Consider the following 19,637-nt stretch of genomic DNA (forward strand, 5'->3'; position numbering starts at 1 on the left):
GTCAGAATTACACACGGAGAGAAGGAGAGGCAGAGAGATGTCTTCTATCTGCTGGTTCACTCCCCAATGGGCTGTAACAGCCAGGAGCTGAGAGCTTCCTCTGGGTCTCCCATGTGGATGCAAAGACCCAAGGACTTGGGCCATCCTCTACTGCTTTCCCAGGCCACAGCAGAGAGCTGGATTGGAAGTGGAGCAGCCAAGGACTCGAACCGGTACCCACATGGAATGCCAGCACTGTAGGCAGCAGCATCAACCACTACACCACAGCACCATCCCCAATACCAATTTTAAAAACTGGTAACCATATTAATATCAAAACAGGACATAAATAAATCCATTTTAAAAGGGGTTGGGGAGGGTCTGGCATTATAGCATAGCAGGTACAGCTGCTGCCTATGATACCAGCATCCAGTATGGGCGCTGCTTCCTATCCCAGCTGTTCTGTTTCCAATCCAGCTACGTGCTAATTCCCTGGGAAAAGCAGCATAACATGGCCCTAGTCTTTGAGCCCCTGCCACTTAATGTGGGAGACCTAGCTGAAGCTCCTGGCTCCCAGCTTCAGCCTGGCCCAGAACTGGCCATTGTGGTCATCTGGGGAGTGTACCAGTGGATGGAAGATCTTTCTCTGTCTCTCCCTCTATCTGCAACTCTTTCAATAATGATATTTTTTTAAACAGTACAGAGCAAAGAACATTAACCAAGAATAAAAATGGCCATTTCTTAACAAAGGTGCCAATCATCAAGAGATGAAATCTTATTAAATGTGTACCAAATAATAAAGTGTTAAAATACATAGTTTACAGAACTGAAAGGAAAATTTAACCAAGCTACAATTATTAATAGAGTTGAACACCCCCTCCTGTCAGTCACTATGTTTTTGTTCTAGAACACTGAAATAAATTTTCTTCATAGCTTGTACTGAACACAGTATCTCCCAACTTACAATAAAAACCACAAGATGAATAATGATTCAATTGAAAGAAGGTATAGAAGCTCTGCATTCGGGACCCTTCCTAACCTGGCCTCAAGGACCTCTTCAATTAGCTGTTCCTGACTTACATCCTTTACAACAAAACTGTAATATTAACTAGAATGCTTCTCTGAGTTCAGTAAGTCATTCTAGAGAATTACTGAACCTGAGGGGATCAGAGGAACTCTCAAATTTGTAGCCAATTGACCAGAAGTGCAGATGGTTTAGTGGAACCCCTGACCTTGCAGCTGGGGTCTAAAGTACAGACAACAAACATATGGAAGAATGAGCCCTTAACTTGTGAAGTCCAGATAGGTAGGGGCAGAATTCAACTGCAGTACATATTTTGGTATTAGACCAGTGCATACTGACTGAAAAATACATTTAATACATGTACTTTAAACATATTTGTTCTAAATATTAGTGCTGAATTTAGAAAATCACTCACTCATAAAGCTAAACAGACTTTCAGTGTATGTAAAGCTGTGTGTTTAAAAAGGAAGTTCTTATCAAATAAAGAATATTAAATATTGATCTATGTTTATATAAGTACTTGTGTAATACTTAGAAAATAATGCTTTTGTCATTTGCTGTAAAGTGAAACAATTTTGCAGCAAAAAAGGAAAGAACAAAGAAGAAACAGACCTGTATTTTCAACAAAATAATTCAGCTAAAAATATTACATGGGAAAGAATTATGCCCCTTGTAGATATAGAATGTAACAATGGGGGCCAGAACTGTGGCATAAGATAAGCATCCGCCCGTGGCACCAGCATCCCACATAGGTGCTGGTTCAAGTCTTGGCTGCTCTACTTCCAATCCAGCTCCCTGTTAATGCACCTGGGAACACAGCAGAAGATGGCCCAAGCATTTGGGCCGCTGTACCTGCCTGGGAGACCCAGATGAAACTCCTAGCTCCTAGCTTTGGATCCACGCAGCTCTAGCCACTGTGGCCACTTGGAGAGTAAACCAGCGAATGGAAGATTCTCTGTCTCTCCCCTCTGTTTGTAACTACGCCTCTCCAGCAAATAAATTTATTAAAAAATGTAGTAATTATTACCTATATAAATTCAACCCAACTAAGAGCTAATCTGAATCTTTTATATTTAGCAAGTATTAGTGACAATAAAAATAGGAAATATGTAAGTGGATTGCATCAACCAAAAACAGAATACATTATCATCTCAGACCACTGATTAAAATTCATTACTAGGTTCAGGAAAAGTTACTTTCAGAATAATTTAAATGTATTATTTTATGTGCAAATACATTTTTCACATTTCATATGTAAAGCAGCACACTGAACTTCACATCAACATTCTATATTTAATATACACTGTGCTTACCTGGTTTAACACCTCGTCCACACAACTGGGGTTGTAAAAGAACTTGTAACATGGCAGGGTTATTTAAACTTTTCATAATTTGTTCTGGATTTGGCTCTGGAAGTAGGCCCTTTTGATTACTGTGCATCTTTGATGATACAGAAATAAGAAATATTAGAACATACATAAGTACAAATGACAAAATTTTAAACACTGTCCTAAAGAAATCTCATTCACCTTATATCATCTACTTTATAACACAATTTGCCTTATGGTGCTTATCTGTTGTAAACTCTCTACAGTTCTCAATTATCTTAGATGTTCTACTATACAAAGATATACTCACAGAATCTCTCCTTTAAATACCAATTGGTTTCAAGAAGACTAATAATTTAACACAATAATTATCTTCATAAAATCTAAATAGAGGGGTGTAGTGCATAAAGCTGTCCCTGTGATGTCAGCATCTCTTATGTTCATGTCCTGTTTGCTCCACTTCCAACCCAATTCCCTGCTAACAGCCTTGGGAAAAGCAGCTGACGATTACCCAAGAGCTTGGACCCCTAGCTCCCACGTGGGAGACGGATGAAGCTCCTAGGCTTGGCGTGGCTCAACTCTTGCCACTGCAGCCATCTGGGGAGGGAAGCAGCGGATGGCAAGTCTCTTTCTCCCTCTCTTTCCTCTCTCTCTGTAGTCTTTCAAATAAATAATCAAATATATACGTATAAATAAGTAGAAACATAACAAATACCTTGATCCTACAGAAAAATATTATTGTTACATAGACCTAAAAGTGTAATAATGTGAATTACCTTACAGGAAGGTTTTTATTACCTTAATCCTCCAATATGAAACTAAGATGAATACCTTTATTTACATACATGTAACTAGATTTACATACATGTTATTGGGTAACTTCCTAGGAAACGGTTTCAGTTTTAAAAACCAGCCTGGGAGCCAGCATTGTGGTACAGTGGGTTAAGCCTCCACCTGCAATGCTGGCATCCCACGAGTGGTAGTTCCAGTCCTGGTTGCTCCACTTCCAATCCAGTTCCCTGCTGATGTGCCTGGGAAGGCAGCAGAAAGATGGCCTGAGAGATTGGGCCCCTGCAACCCACATGGGAGACCCAGTTGGGAGTTCTAGAATCCTGGCCCAGCCCAAGCAATTACAGTCATTTGGGGAATGAACCAGGATGGAAGATGGATCTCCTTCTCTCCAATTCTGCCTTTCAAATACAGAAATAAATCTTAAAAAAAAAAAAAAATAAAGGAAGTGAAGACTGAAGTGTCAGTTCAGCAACAGCCTAGTGGCAGCCATACTGATTAGAATTAAGAGCAGAGTGGTACATAAGCAGACAGTGCATGCTGGATAACACTGGGTGCAGGTAGAACAGATGGTCACAGAAAATCTAATTCGAATCTCCCCAACCTTCTCAGTTCTCCTCTTCTGCACCCACTGTGCATGGCAGAAGAGTTAGGAGCTGAAGGCGGCAGAACCTGGAAAGGGCAGGGATGGGAGTGGAGAAATAAAGGTTCACTCAGGTGCAGGGATGCCTAGCTGGTGTGGGAAGGGAGCTGTAGCCAAGTCCAGAAGCTAAAGGCAGAGTATCTTTGCCCCTGAGGTCCCTGTCTGCCTTCCCAAACCTCAGCTAAGACCAGTCTTCAGCTCTTTAGGGAAGGTGTGTCCTTCCCTACCCCAACCTCTAAATGTTGACATATACAAAGAAGCTGATACCCAGGAAATATATATTCATAGAAAAAAAATAGCTAGATATCTGGAAAATATAATCACTAAAAAATGAAGTTAACAAACTGGACAATCTGTAAGAGAAAAAGCAGAATTAACAGACAGGAAATAGAATGCCAAATAAATAGAAATCCTAAAAAAGATAGTGAATTTTTATTGTTTACAGGAAACAAAGACAAGCAGTCAAAAAAAGAACCAATGAGAAATACTACGTATGAAATGGCTGAGACACTATCAACTCACCATTATTCAGGATTTTACCTTTAGAGTATTTAACCCTCAAACACAGATCAACAAGGTTTGTATTATTAACCTCACCCTACCAATGAGAAAACTAAAGAAATCTATGAAATATTATTTTTAACCTCTATCCTACATTTTAAGAATGGGTTAAATGGGATATTTGTGACTAAAAACAAAATAGCGATCCAGAAGATCAGGTAAAAGAGACGGAAAATGCAAATAAAAAGCAAGCTGACAAAAGGATAAAGGCAGGAGTGTAACACACACACACACATATACATACATACATACATACATATATATATATATGACTGATGCTGGAAAATAAAACAGAAAATCTTTTAAGAAATAACTGCTTAGAATTCCCATTACTTTGAAAAAAAATTAAAGAACACAGAATCAAAGGGTTCACAGTGTCCCAAATGTAATGTATAAGGAGAAACAGACCTAACCACATATTCTGGCATGAAATTTAAGAACATCAAAGGTAAAGTGAAACAAGAAGAAAATTAATATTATCCTCTTTTTTTAAAGCATCGATATTTAGATTCAAGAAGATAATGAATTAATATTTTCCAAGTGTTGCAGGAACGAACTCTAAATCTAGATTTCTATATTCAACTAAGCTATTATTTAAGTATCAAAAAGTTCTGGATTACACAAATCTCACAAATTTTGGCACATAAATGTGTAATGTCAAAATTTCCCTCTGAAAAGGACACAAGGACTTCATGTCCACTTAGATTATAGATAACAGCTCTCAAAATTTCAAACATTTATTTTATTCAAGTTGATCCAAGAAATAGGAGAGGAGAGAAGATATGAACATCATTTCATGAAATCATGTTATCTTAGTTCTAAAGTAAGGATCATACAAAGGAATTTAAGCATCTTCCACTTAATGAGCACATTCGCACATACTTAAACACCATCCAATCAAATAAAACATTAGGAAAAAACTATCAGTAATGAGAGTTTACAAAAGGGTGGCTTAATAGTGTGATGCACTCACATTAATCAACTTAAGGAGAAATCATGTAATCATCTCAATAGTTACAAAAATACTCTGATAAAGTTCAGTACCCACTTTTGATTTTTAAGACTCTCAGCAGGGATTAAGATGGCACCAGCATCCCATATGGGCGCTGGGTTCTAGTCCCAGCTGCTCATCTTCCAGTCCAACTCTCTGCTATGGCCCGGGAGAGCAGTGGAGGACAGCCCGAGTATTTGGGTGCCTGCACCCGCATGGGAGACCAGGAGGAAGCACCTGGCTTCAGATAGGCACAGCATGCCAGCCATGGCAGCCATTTGGGGGGTGAACCAACACAAGCAAAACAAAGAACTGGTTTTTTGTTTTTTTGTTTGTTTTTTTGACAGGCAGAGTGGACAGTGAGAGAGAGACAGAGAGAAAGGTCTTCCTTTGCCATTGGTTCACCCTCCAATGGCTGTCGCGGCCGGGCGCACTGCGCTGATCCGAAGGCAGGAGCCAGATGCTTCTCCTGGTCTCCCATGGGGTGCAGGGCCCAAGCACTTGGGCCATCCTCCACTACCTTCCCGGGCCACAGCAGAGAGCTGGCCTGGAAGAGGGGCAACCGGGACAGAATCCAACGCCCCGACCGGGACTAGAACCCGGTGTGCCGGCACCGCAAGGGGGAGGATTAGCCTGTTGAGCTGCGGCACCGACCAAGAACTGGTTTTTAAAAAAAAAGAAAAAACAAATTGGCCCAACTAAGCAAAAAAAAAAAAAAAAAAAAAAAAAAAAGATACAAGTCAATAAAATTAGAGATGAAAAAGGAAATGTAACAGGACACCACAAAAATAAGAATTATCAGAAATTATTACAAAGAGCTGTATGCAAATAAACTGAAAAATGTAGAAGAAACAGATGGAATGCTAGACACATACAACCTACCTAAATTAAGCCATGGAGACACAGAAACATAAATAGACCCATTACCAAGACAGAAACTGAATCAGTAATAAAGAACCTCCCGGCCGGCACCGCGGCTCAATAGGCTAATCCTCCACCTAGTGGCGCCAGCACATCGGGTTCTAGTCCTGGTTGGGGCGCTGGATTCTTTCCTGGTTGCCCCTCTTCCAGGCCAGCTCTCTGCTGTGGCCAGGGAGTGCAGTGGAGGATGGCCCAAGTGCTTGGGCCCTGCACCCCATGGGAGACCAGGAGAAGCATCTGGCTCCTGCCTTCGGGATCAGCACGGTGCACCGGCCACAGCACGCCAGCCGTGGCAGCAATTGGAGGGTGAACCAATGGCAAAAGGAAGACCTTTCTCTCTGTCTCTCTCGCTGTCCACTCTGCCTGTCAAAAAAAAAAAAAAAGAACCTCCCAACAATGAAAAGCCCAGGATTGGACAGCTTCACTGCTGAATTCTACCAGATATTTAAAGAAGAATTAACTCCAATATTTCTCAAGTTATTCAAAACAATTGAAAGGCAGAGAATCCCCCAAATTCTTTCTATGAAGCCAGTATCACCTTAATTCTTAAACCCGGAAAAGATGCAACAGACAAAGAGTACAGATCAATTTCCCTGAAGATTATAGACACAAAAATCTTCAACAAAATTCTACAAAATCGACCAACAACACATCAGAAAGATCATTCACCCAGACCAAGGGAAATTTATCCCTGGTACATACAATGGTTCAACATTCACAAAGCCATCAATGTGAGACATCACATTAACAAACTGAAGAACAAAAACTGTCAAGAGATGCAAAGAAAGTATCTGATAAAATACAACACCCTTTCATGATGAAAACTCTAAGAAAACTGGGTATAGAAGTAACATTCCTCAACACAATTTATGAAAAACCCACAGCAAGCATCCTATTGAATTGGGAAAAATTGGAAGCATTCCCCCTGAGATCCAGAACCAGATAAGGATGCCCACTCTCACTGCTGCTATTCAATATAGTACTGGAAGTTTTAGCCAGAGCCATTAGACAAGAAAAAGAAACCAAAGGGATACAAATTAGGAAAAAGGAAGTCATCCTGTTCCTATTTGCAGATGACATGTTTCTATAGATAGGGGATCCAAAAGACCACTGAGAGACTATTGGAACACATAGAAGAGTTTGGTAAAGTAGCAGGATGTAAAATCAACACACAAAAATCAACAGCCTTTGTATTTGCAGACAGTGCCACAGCTGAGAAAGAGCTTCTAAGATCAATGCCATTCACAATAGCTACAAAAAAAAAAAAAAAAATCAACTACCTTGGAATAAATTTAACCAAGGACGTCAAAGATCTCTACAATGAGAATTACAAAGCAAAAAAGAAAGAAACAGAAGGGGCCGGCAACATGGCGCAGCGGGTTAAAGCCCGGGGATGAAGCGCCGGCATCCCATGTGGGCGTCAGTTCTATTTCTGGTCACTCCTCTTCTGATTCAGCTCTCTGCTATGGCCTGGGAAGGCAGTGGAAGATGGCCCAAGTCCTCGGGCCCCTGCACCCACATGGTAGACCTGGAAAAAACTCCTGGTTCCTGATCAGATCAGCTCACCTCTGGCAATTGCAGCCACTGGGGGAGTGAACCAGCGGATGGAAGACCTCTCTCTCTGTTTCTACCTCACTCTGTGGCTCTTTCAAATAAATAAAATATATCTTAAAAAAAAAAAAAGAGGATACCAAAAAAAAAAGAAAAATCTGCTACTTTCATCGATTGGAAGAATCAATATCTTCAAACTGTCCATTCTTTTAAGAGCAATTTACAGATTCAATGCAATACTAATCAAAATACCAAAGGCATTCATCTCAACTCTGGAAAAAATGATGCTGAAATTCATATGGAAAGAGTCATCATCAAATAACTAAAGCAAACTTATACAACAAAAACAAAGCTGGAGGCATCTCAATACCAGATTTCAAGACATACTACAGAGCAATTATAATCAAACCAGCCTGGTCCTGGTACAAAAACAGATGGATAAACCAATGAAACAGAATAGAACACCAGAAATCAATCCAAACATCTAAAACCAACTTATATTTGACCAGGAACTAAAACCCATCCTTACAGCAAGGACAGTCTCTTCAACAAATGGTGCTGGGAAAACTGGATTTCCCCATGCAGAAGTATGAAGGGGGGGGGGGGGGCGCTGTGGTGTAGCAGGTAAAGCCACAGCCTGCAGTGGGCATCCCACATGGGCACCGGTTCCAGACCCGGTTGCTCCACTTCCAATCCAGCTCTATGCTATGGCCTGGGAAAGCAGTATTAGATGGTCCAAGTCCTTGTGTCCCTGCATCCACATGGGAGACCCGGAGGAAGCTCCTGGCTCCTGGCTTCAGATCGGCGCAGGTCCACTCAACTGGCACAGCTCTGCTCATTGTGGCCAACTGGGGAGTGACCCAGCGAATGGAAGACTCTCTCTGCCTCCCCTTCTCTCTCTGTAACTGTGACTTTAAAATAAAATTTAAAAAGTAGTATGAAGCAGGACCCCTTCCCTACACCTTACACAGAAATCCATTCAAAATGCATTAAATACCTCAATCTACAACATGATATCATCAAATTATTAGAACATTGGGGAAACCCTGCAAGACATTGGCACAGGCAAAGAGTTCTTGGAAAAGACCCGAGAGGCAGAGGGAATCAAAGCCAAAATTAACAAATGGAATTACATCAAATTGAGAAGCTTCTGTACTGCAAAAGAAATACTCAGCAAAGTAAATAGGCAACCGACAGAATGGGAGTAATTATGTACAAACAGTACAACTGATGAAGGATTAATAATAATATATAAAGAGAACAAGAAACTACACAACAAAACAATCCACCCAGTGAAGAAATGGGCAAAGGACTTAGACATTTTTCAAAACAGGAAATCCAAACGGCCAACAGACACATGAAAAAATGTTCAGAATCATTAGCCATCAGAGAAACGGAAAACAAAACCACAATGAGGTTCTACCTCACCCCAGTTAAAATTGCTTTCATACAGAAATCAACAAACAGGGGCTGGCGCTGTGGCACAGTGGGTTAAAGCCCTGGCCTGAAGTGCTGGGATCCCATACGGGCAATGGTTCTAGTCCCAGCAGTTCCTCTTCCGATCCAGCTCGTAGACCCAGAAGAAGCTCCTGGCTTCAGATCAGCGCACCTTTGGTCATTGCAGCCATCTGGGGAGTGAACCAGCAGATGGGAAGACCCCTCTCTCTGTTTCTACCTCTCTGTAACTCTTACAAATAAATAAATCTTTAGGCCGGCGCCGTGGCTCAATAGGCTAATCCTCCACCTTGCGGCGCCGGCACACCGGGTTCTAGTCCTGGTTGGGGCGCCGGATTCTGTCCCGGTTGCTCCTCTTCCAGGCCAGCTCTCTGCTATGGCCAGGGAGTGCAGTGGAGGATGGCCCAGGTGCTTGGGCCCTGCACCCCATGGGAGACCAGGAAAAGCACCTGGCTCCTGGCTCCTGCCATTGGATCAGCGCGGTGCGCCGGCTGCAGCGGCGGCCATTGGAGGGTGAACCAACGGCAAAGGAAGACCTTTCTCTCTCTCTCTCTCTCACTGTCCACTCTGCCTGTCAAAAAAAAATAAATAAATAAAAAAAAAAAAACTTAAAAAAAAAACTTAAAAAAAAATAAATAAAATAAATAAATCTTTAAAGAAAAAAAAGAAATCAACAAAGAACAAATGCTGGCGAGGATGTAGGGAAAAAAAGACACTAATCCATTGTTGGTAGGAATGTAAACTTGTAAACCACTATGGAAATCAGTTTGGAGATACGTCAGAAATCTGAATTTAGACCTACCAGATGACCCTTCCGTCCTACTCCTGGGAATTTACCCAAGAGAAATGAAATCAGTAAATAAAATAGTTATCTGCACCTCCATGTTTATTGCAGCTCAATTCACAATAGTTAAGACATGGAATCAACCTAAATTCCCATCAACTGAAGACTGAATAAAGAAATTATGGGATATGTACTCTATAGAATAGTACACAGTGATTAAAAATCCAGGCATTTGCAACAAAATGGATGAATCTAGAAAACATCATACTTAGAGAAATAAGCCAGTTCCCAAGGGACAAATACAACATGTTCTCCCTGATCTGTGATAACTAACAGAGTACCTAAAAGGAAATATGTGTAAGTGAAATTGACACTTTGAGAATCAATGACTTAAACAGCCCTTGTCTTGGCTGTTGAGGAAGGTTTTTTTTTTTCTCCTCCATATTATTTTTGTTTTAACTCTTTACTTAGCATAGAGTTAATCACACATGTATAAAGTCAACTGAAAATAGATCTCAGTAGAAAAATAAGAGTGGGAATAAGAGAGGGAGGAGAAGTTTGTAACTGTAAAGTTGTGTAGTTCTGTATACATTCCTACAGACTTACTTCTAAGGTCACAGTTTAAAAACTTGCCATGGGGGGCCAGCACCGTGGCTCATTCAGTTAATCCTCCACTTGCGGTGCCCGCATCCCATATGGGCACCGGGTTCTAGTCCCGGTTGCTCCTCTTACAGTCCAGCTCTCTGCTGTTGCCTGGGAAGGCAGTAGAGGATGGCTCAAGTTCTTGGGCCCCTGCACCCACGTGGGAGACCAGGAGGAAGCACCTGGCTCCTGGCTTCGGATCAGTGTAGTTCCGGCTGTAGCGGCCATTTGGCGGGAGAGCCAACGGAAGGAAGACCTTTCTCTCTCTCTCTCTGGCTAACTCTGTCAAATAAAAAAAAAAAAAAAAAAAAAACTTGCCATGGGATCACAAATCTCATTAAGCTGGGTGCTGGGCAGTCAATATGCCATCTTAAGTGTTAAAGTGATCATTTAGATAGGATTAAGTTTTAAAGGGATCATAAAAATAAGATCAAATGTGTGCTAATAATAAGAGAAAGAATTAAAAAGGAGAGAATATTCCAACATGGGAAGCAGTCCACACAGCAAACTCATGACAATCGCCTTAAGCAGCACTATGAGCTCAGAATCAGCCCTTAGGGCATTCTGGTCTGGCTGAAAAGCCCATGAGAACATTCCAAGCATGGAAAGTCAAGACACTGTAGCAAAAAAAAAAAAGTTTTACATGAAGGATCTCTGTGAGAGAGAACCCAGTGGAATGAAGTGGTTATCAAAGAATGATGTACTTTTCTCTGAAGGGAGGAGAGAACTTCCACTTTGCCTGTGGCCTTGTCTAAATACTGATGGAGACTGTGGATTCAAGACTTCCACAGCCTTGGCAGCTCATGTCAAGAGCCTCGGGTGATCACTGACATCATACTTAAGAGTGTTAATTGTCAAACCCAGGAATCACTGTGCACTTACTTCCCATGCAGGACTTCTGTCTTCAATGAGTTGTTTTATGAAAATTAACTGTGAAACTTGTTTCTCAATTTGTGTTTGTGTGTGTATGTATGTGCAAACTGTTGAAATCTTTACTTAGTACAGAGTTGGTCTTCTGTGTATAAAGTTAATTGAAAACGAATCTTAATGGAAAATGGGACTGGGAATGGAGAGGGAGGAGAAGGAAGGGGGGGGTATGGCAGAAGAATCACTATATTCCTAAAGTTGTACTTATGAAATATGTACTCATTAAAAAAAGATATCTGGCCAGCACTGTGGCTCAATAGGCTAATCCTCCACCTGCGGAGCAGGCACCTCAGATTCTAGTCCCAGTTGGGGCGCCAGATTCTGTCCCAGTTGCTCTTCTTCCAGTCTAGCTCTCTGCTGTGGCCCAGGAGGGCAGTGGAGGATGGCCCAAGTCCTTGGGCCCTGCACCTGCATGGGAGACCAGGAGAAGCACCTGGCTCCTGGCTTCGGATCAGTGCTGTGTGCAGGCCTCAGCATGCCAGCCACAGCGGCCACTGAGGGGGTGAACCAACAGAAAAAGAAAGACCTTTCTGTCTCTCTCTCTCTCTCTCTCTCACTGTCCACTCTGCCTGTCAAAAAAAAAAAAAGATATCTTTGGGGAAAAAATAAAATAAATGGGGTGTGGAGTGTATGGAAACTCGTGTCTTTGTAAATTTTCTTAAATTATTTCTAAATAAAAAATTTTTCAAAAAAATACTCAGAAAACTTGATAAAGGATATATACCAAAATTATACAGAAATATTACACATAATACTTTACCAGTGAACTAATGGCTAAAGTAGTGAATTACGCAAGCATAGATCTAAGAATGACAGAAGAACCTGCAAGGAAACAAAGGGGAAAAAAAAAAAAAAAAAAAAAAAAAAACAGGGATCTAGGACCAGAGGTAAGGTCAAGGAGTTAGAGCAGGAACAAGGTGGGAGATACAAAATCTCTCATCTGATCCACTTTCCTCTAACCTTCCCTCTCTTAGTTCACCTTTAAATCCCTTTCAGATTGATTTCCTGATGGCATGACTCTTATTCTATCATTACTTGCTATTCACAGATCAAAGAGGTAGCAGTTAAATCAGTGAACTAGGGCTTATTTTAAAGTTCCCTAATGTTTACAAAATCTACCTAAAATTCCTTGGGCATTCAATAGTCTTCCCTGCCTTGGCATCAACCTAAATCACCTACCTCCCCTAATACATCCAGCAAGACCACGGACCACTCCACCAAGCATGTAACTCAGCTCCCACTATTGCTTGAGTGGTGTGTCCCTTACAGTCACCCAATTTAGCAGAAAAATCACGAAAATGTTCAGTTAGATTTGGAATTCAGATAATTTTTTTATTATGTCTCATGGAAAAATTTGTATTTATCTGGCAATTCCATCTTCTACCCATGACACATGTGAATATCTCATCCATTCTTACAGGTCACATTCATACGTCAATTTCATCACAAAGTCTTTCTCAATTTCTTCTAAAGTGTACTCCTTCTTTCAATCAACAAAAATTTATGCTAAGTTCTAGGGTAAAAACTGTAAACAAGCTCAAGGCTGGTGCTGTGGCGTAGCAGGTAAAGCTGCCACTGCAGCACCCTTCTATAGGCATCACTTCAAGTTCTGACTGCTCCACTTCCAATCCAGCTCCCTGCTAATGCGCCTGGAAAGCAGTGAAAAGACGGCCCAAGTACTTGAGCCCCTTCACCCACTTGGAAGACCTGGAAGAAGCTCCTGGCTTAGGATCAGCTCAGCTCTGGCCACTGCAGCTATTTGGGGAGTGAACCAGTGGATAAGAGACATCTCTCTCTGTCTCTCTCTCTAACGCTGCCTTTCAAATAAATAAAGCTTATGGGTGGGGGGAAGGGGACGATGCTGTGGTATAGTGGGTAAACCTGCCACCTGCAGTGCCAGCATCCCATAGGGGCACCCGTTCCAGTTTGAGTCCTGGCTGCTCAACTTCCTATCCAGCTCTCTGCTATGGCCTGGGAAAGTAGCAGAAGATGGCCCAAGTCCTTGGGCCCCTGCCCCCTCATGGGAGACCCAGAGGAAGTTCCTGGCTCCTGGCTTTGGATCAGCACAGCTCCGGCTATTACAACCAGCTCAGGAGTGAACCAGTGGATGGAAGATCTCTTTCTCTCTCTCTGCCTCTCTGTAACTCTGCCTTTTAAATAAATAAATCTTAAAAAAAAAAATCACTTTTTTTAAAAAACCAAAAAGCACCATGAGGAAGCTATAGTCTCTATTTTCCATGTACTTACAGGCTAGAGAAGTAGAAAACTTTAAGTATACAGTTACAATAAAGAAATACAATGTGCCATGTGAACAAAAAGGAGGCACACATTTTCTTAACTATACTATGGATCCTTATCCAAACTTCTTGGGGGGAAAAAAATAAGTTACGCTCAATGAATGAAATTTCTTCAAAAAACTACATAGACTTTCTGGAATGTTTTGGCTTGATTTGATAAAGATACCATTTAGCCAACTTTTTTAAAAAAGAATGTCTTTAATGTAATGGAAAGATAATGATGATGCAAAGATCATTATTTTCGACAGATTAAAATGGCACTAGAATTGTCTACACTCTATAAAAGAAGAAAAAGCTTACCACATGTTGAGCAACTATCAATGCTGCTAATGTACTTCGCCCTGGTGCTCCTGGGGCACAGAAGGAAACATGGACTTTGCTTCCCTTGATGGTCATACCATCTGCTGCTCTCTGAACCTCCTCAGCTTGCTCTGCCGTGCTATATTCAACCACTGCAAAGTCACCAACGTAACTACCTTCATCCTGTGCAAGCTGATGCAACACATTTTATTAAAAGGGAATTCTGATACTTACTTGGAAACATTTATTTACAATACATAATCTTCAAATTCATGAACAAATGTTATCACAGCATGATAATGGTGAAAATTACATATTCTATGAAAACATTTACTAGTTGCTTAAACAGTCTTTGCTCAAGAAAGGAAGATTAAGAATTGGGTCAAGTTTCTTTTCAATTCTTTGATTTTCTCATTTATTTATTTTAACAGTCAAAGCCCCAAATGATAATAGTCCCTACGTATTTAAAGACAATAAACTGGAAATTATAGGAATATGAGGCAAAAATTAAAGCTTTCTTTAAAAATTCATCAGCTACACAAAGCAATGAATCATGCCAAATAATTACTGGACCACGTATCAGTATAAAATAAAGTTAGCTTTATCAAAAGAAAAAAGGTAAAAGCAATCATATTCAACTTTTATTTCAATATTTTATGTTGATTCTAGAAATTAGGTCAAATACACCAAAACAAATCCTATTTAGGAAAACTGTTCCACAAGTTTATAAGAATACCAAATGCAACACATAACCTTTATTTCTGAATATGAACCTACGTAAACTCCTACCATGCATAACTCAATTTACTTTTAGTTAATCTCCTCTAAAGAGTGTCAAGGAAAACACTGAAGTTCTGGGTGTATAAAGACTGATACAAAGGGCAAAAATAAAAATAAGACACTAAAATGTTTTTAAGCTTTGAATATGTATGAATTATGAATTATCTTAAATACAATCACACTATAAAATGGTAAATGTGACAAAATTCAGCTTGACAATGTCTTTTTGTTGTGGTTAATTTTATTTGAAAGAGAGTTACAGAGAGAGGGAGAGACAGACAGAGACAGAGAGAGAGAGAGAACTTCTGTTCCCTGGTTCACTCCCCAAATGGCCACAATAAACATGTTTACAATACATATTGGCTTTGGGATCTCTTAAGTTAATATAAACAGTCTTCAAAAAGTTCATGGAAATGTGCTTTGTAAGAAATACATGGACTTTGAGATTTTTGAACCAAAACAAACATCATTTTAGCCTATTTTTCTATTTTTCTGTTTTGTTCACATGGAGGTGCACCCAGAACTAGAACCTGGCACCCATATGGGATGCTGGCGCCACAGGTGGAGGATTAACCGAGTGAGCCATGGCACCGGCCCCTCTTCTGCTTTCTTAGATAGAAATTTCTATTTTTTTCTTCTTGTTCTCCCCTTACAAACTGTCCTCAAAAAAAACCTTCTCTATAAAACTTTTTCCAGCCGGTGCCATGGCTCAATAGGGTAATCCTCGCCTGCAGGGCCGGCACCTCAGGTTCTAGTCCCGGTTGGGGCACCGGATTCTGTCCTGGTTGCAGCTTTACCCGCTATGCCACAGTGCTAGCCCCAAGATGGAAGATCTTTTTCTCTCCCTCTTTCACTCTCTCAATAAATAAAACAAATCTTGGAGGGAAAATATATATTTAATTTCAGTTAAATAGTAAATTTAAGGAGTCTGTTGTACAACATGACTATAGTTAACATACTGTAGTTTTAAAAAATCCAAGAGATGTTAAGTGTTCTCGCCATAAAAATAACTACATAATACATGTCAATCAGCTAAATTAAATTGTTCTACAATGTAAAAGCATATATGCTTCAAAACATGTTTTACTTAATAAATACACTTTATATGTCAATTTAAAAATAAACACACATACACACTCCAATTCCAAAATTTCTACTGCAATAGTAGCAACTCAACAAATGTATGCTTAAAGAAAAAAAGAAAGGGAGCCAGTGTCCTGGTTTAGTGAGTAAAGCCATTGCCTAGACACCAGCATCACACATGGGCACCTCTTTCAGTCTCAGCTCCTCCACTTACAATGCAGCTCCCTGCTAATGCACCTGGGAAAAGCAGCAGAGGATGGCCCAAGTGCCTGGGCCCCTTTACCCACAAGGAGACCTGAAAGAAACTCCTGGCTCTGGTCTGACCCAGCCCTGGCCACTGTGGCCATTTGTAGAGTAAACCAGCAGATGGGAGATCTGTCTCTTCCTCTCTCTCTGTAACTTTGCCTTTCAAATAAATAAATCTTTTTTTTTTTTTTTAAAGAAAGGATGGGCCAGCACTGTGTCACAGTAGGTTAAGCCTCCATCTGTCATGCCAGCATCCCATATGAGTGCCAGTTTGTGTCCTGTTTGCTCCTCTTCTGATCCAGCTCCCAGCTAATGTGCCTGGGAAAGCAGTAGAAGACGGTCAAGTGCTTATGCCCCTGCATCCACAGGGAGACCTGGAGGATACCCCAAGTGCCTGGTTTCAGACCAGACCAGCTCCTGGGATTGCAGCCATTTGAGGAATGAACCAGCAGGTGAATACCTCTCTGTAACTCTGCCTTTCAAATAAATAAATAAATCTTAAAAAAAAAAAAAAGATTCATTTTAAAAAAATCTTTAAAGAAAAAAGTAGGAAGAGGAAGGAGAAGAGTGGTAAGAAGAGATGGAACGGGGCCGGCGCTGTGGCATAGCAGGCAAAGCTGCCGCCTGCAGTGCTGGCACCCCAAAAGGCACTGGTTCTAGTTCCAGTTGCTGCACTTCCAATCCAGCTGTCTGCTATGGCCTGGGAAAGCAGTAGAAGATAGCCCAAGTCCTTGGGCCCCTGCACCCGCATTGAGACCCAAAAGAAGCTCCTGGCTCCTGGCTCCTGGCTTTGAAACAGCGCAGCTCCAGCCATTGTGGCCATCTGGGGATTGAACTAGCGAATGGAAGACCTCTCTCTCTGTAACTCTTTCAAATAAATAAAATAAATCTAAAAAATAAAAATAAAAAAGGGCCGGTGCCGCAGCTCACTAGGCTAATTCTCCACCTTGCGGCGCTGGCACACCGGGTTCTAGTCCCGTTCAGGGCGCCGGATTCTGTCCCGGTTGCCCCTCTTCCAGACCAGCTCTCTGCTGTGGCCAGCGAGTGCAGTGGAGGATGGCCCAAGTCCTTGGGCCCTGCACCCGTGTAGAGACCAGGATAAGTACCTGGCTCCTGCCATCGGATCAGCGGGGTGCGCCGGCCGCGGCGGCCATTGGAGGGTGAACCAACGGCAAAGGAAGACCTTTCTCTCTGTCTCTCTCTCTCTCACTGTCCTCTCTGCCTGTCAAAAAATAAATAAATAAAATAAAATAGAAGAGATGGGACATGGAAGAGAAGAGAAAGTAGTTAAAGGAAAAAGAGCAAAGAAATAAAAGAAGGCAAAGAATTGATTTGCTATCAAAAATCTGTAAGAAGGGTATTTTTAATATAGTATATTTTATTTACTTATTAGAATACATTTAATTTTATTATTATGATAGGGTAATTCAAATTTCTTACCAGTGTTATCCGTTTTCAGGATCTTCTGTCTCACCTACTACAACTCCATTAAAATAGAAACTCTGCATTCTTTTCAATACTTTTTTATTCTCCATTGTTATCACTCTTCATAAAGGATTTGCAAATATTTACATACTTCTCAGTCTGCTCTACCAAATTTTAAGAAATTGAAATACATTCTATCCATATTTCTCATACTTAACATAGTGCCTGCACAGAAAAGGTGTTAAATAATCTGTACAGATGAATGGAACAAATGAATGAAATAAGAAAGTGAATGAATAAGCTAAGGTTTACTTAACTATGTAACAATATAGTCTGGCCCATTAACAGAAGGAATTCATTTAAAATTCCCCATGAGATTAAAGTCTTTATTACAGACTAAACCAGAATTAAATTATTAATTGTGATAGTCAGACATAAAAAACATATTTTGAATTCATGTAAAATAAACATATATGCACATATTTTAAATATTTCTAACAATCTCTTCAAAATACTTACCTGGCAAAACACAGGTTTATGGACACTGGAAAAATATTGCAACAACTCTTCTGAATCCGTGTAGTCACCAGGGAGTTTATCTACACAAAGGCACTTAGAATGAATGAGCTCTGAGGCCAATAGGTTAACATCCATCCATTGTGCAAAGAGTGCTGATTCCCCTAACTGTTTACCCAATAGATCCAATCTAGCCTTTGCAGCAAAGTCCTTTTTCATGTATTCCACAAATCCATAGCCTTTGGAATGGCCAGTAATTTCACTGTAGATCAGAAAACATCTTTCAACATTTCCATAACCACCAACAAGTTCTTCAAACTCTTCTAATGTAAAAGAAATGGGCAGGTTGGTAATACACAGCAAAGCATCTGTTGGCTGGAGCTGGACTATCAAGTCTTTTCCTCGAAAAGAATATTGATGAAACATCTGAATTGCTTTCTGGGCTTGTTCCCCATTCAATAAGGTAACAAAAGCTGGAAGATAATAACATGAATTGAAGTTTTCTAGAGCAATATTTTTATTTATTTTTAATGTGACTCACATAAAAAAGCATACTCCACGTTTGTGAATCAGTATAAAAACTCACACTTATCTAAAATCAAATAATTATAAAGTGATACTCTACTATATGCAAGCACTCTGATGTTCTCTAATGCTGACACCTCCAACAAACTAATTCCATGACTTACTACTTAAGAATAATATTAAAGGTTCTATTTAAGACTTTTATAGGCTGGGACCGGCGCTATGGCACAGCAGGTTAAAGGCCTGCCTTGCAGTACCAGAATCCCATACGGGCACCAGTTCAGTCCCAGCTGCTCCACTTCCAATCCAGCTCTCTGCTAAGGCCTGGGAAGGCAGTAGAGGATGGCCCAAGTCCTTGGGCCTTTGCACCCACGTGAGAGACCCAGAAGCTCCTGTTCCTGGTTTTGGATCGGCGCAGCTCTGACCACTATGGCCAACTGAGGAGTGAACCAGTAGATGGAGGACTTCTCTCTCCTGGCTCTACCTCTCTCTGTAACTCTTTCAAATAAATAAGAATAAATCTTTTTAAAAAATGCATTGAATTCTATGCAAAACAAAAAGATTTTTATATGCCAAAGCTTTTTTGATAATCTTTTCTAACTACAAACAGATTTGATTTTCCCCCAATGTGATAAAAAATTTTATGAAGCCTTTATAAAAAACCTTGCCTGAAACAGAGTGAGGTTATAAAATCTTTCTTCTCAGAGTTCTGTAAAGCTCCCTTGATAGCTAAAATAAATGAGGCTGGTGCCGCGGCTCACTAGGCTAATCCTCTGCCTTGCGGCGCCGGATTTTGTCCCGGTCGCCCCTCTTCCAGGCCAGCTCTCTGCTGTGGCCCAGGAGTGCAGTGGAGGATGGCCCAAGTGCTTG

The 19,637-nt window shown here is 40.8% G+C and overlaps 1 protein-coding gene across 2 annotated transcripts in view; it reads right to left on the reverse strand.

The window, feature by feature from the left end:
- Positions 1-19,637, reverse strand: part of RAVER2 (ribonucleoprotein, PTB binding 2) — a 79,784-nt gene that overhangs the window by 39,193 nt on the left and 20,954 nt on the right. For both annotated transcript variants that reach the window (XM_008265122.4, XM_008265121.4), the window contains exons 3-5: positions 18,246-18,715; positions 14,193-14,384; positions 2,317-2,443 (exon numbers count right to left, since the gene is read on the reverse strand). In XM_008265122.4, coding sequence (XP_008263344.3) covers positions 2,317-2,443; positions 14,193-14,384; positions 18,246-18,715 — 789 coding nt within the window. The remainder of the gene's footprint in view (positions 1-2,316; positions 2,444-14,192; positions 14,385-18,245; positions 18,716-19,637) is intronic.

This window comes from Oryctolagus cuniculus, chromosome 7, assembly GCF_964237555.1.
Source record: "Oryctolagus cuniculus chromosome 7, mOryCun1.1, whole genome shotgun sequence".
In the NCBI taxonomy this organism is placed as follows: Eukaryota; Metazoa; Chordata; class Mammalia; order Lagomorpha; family Leporidae; genus Oryctolagus; species Oryctolagus cuniculus.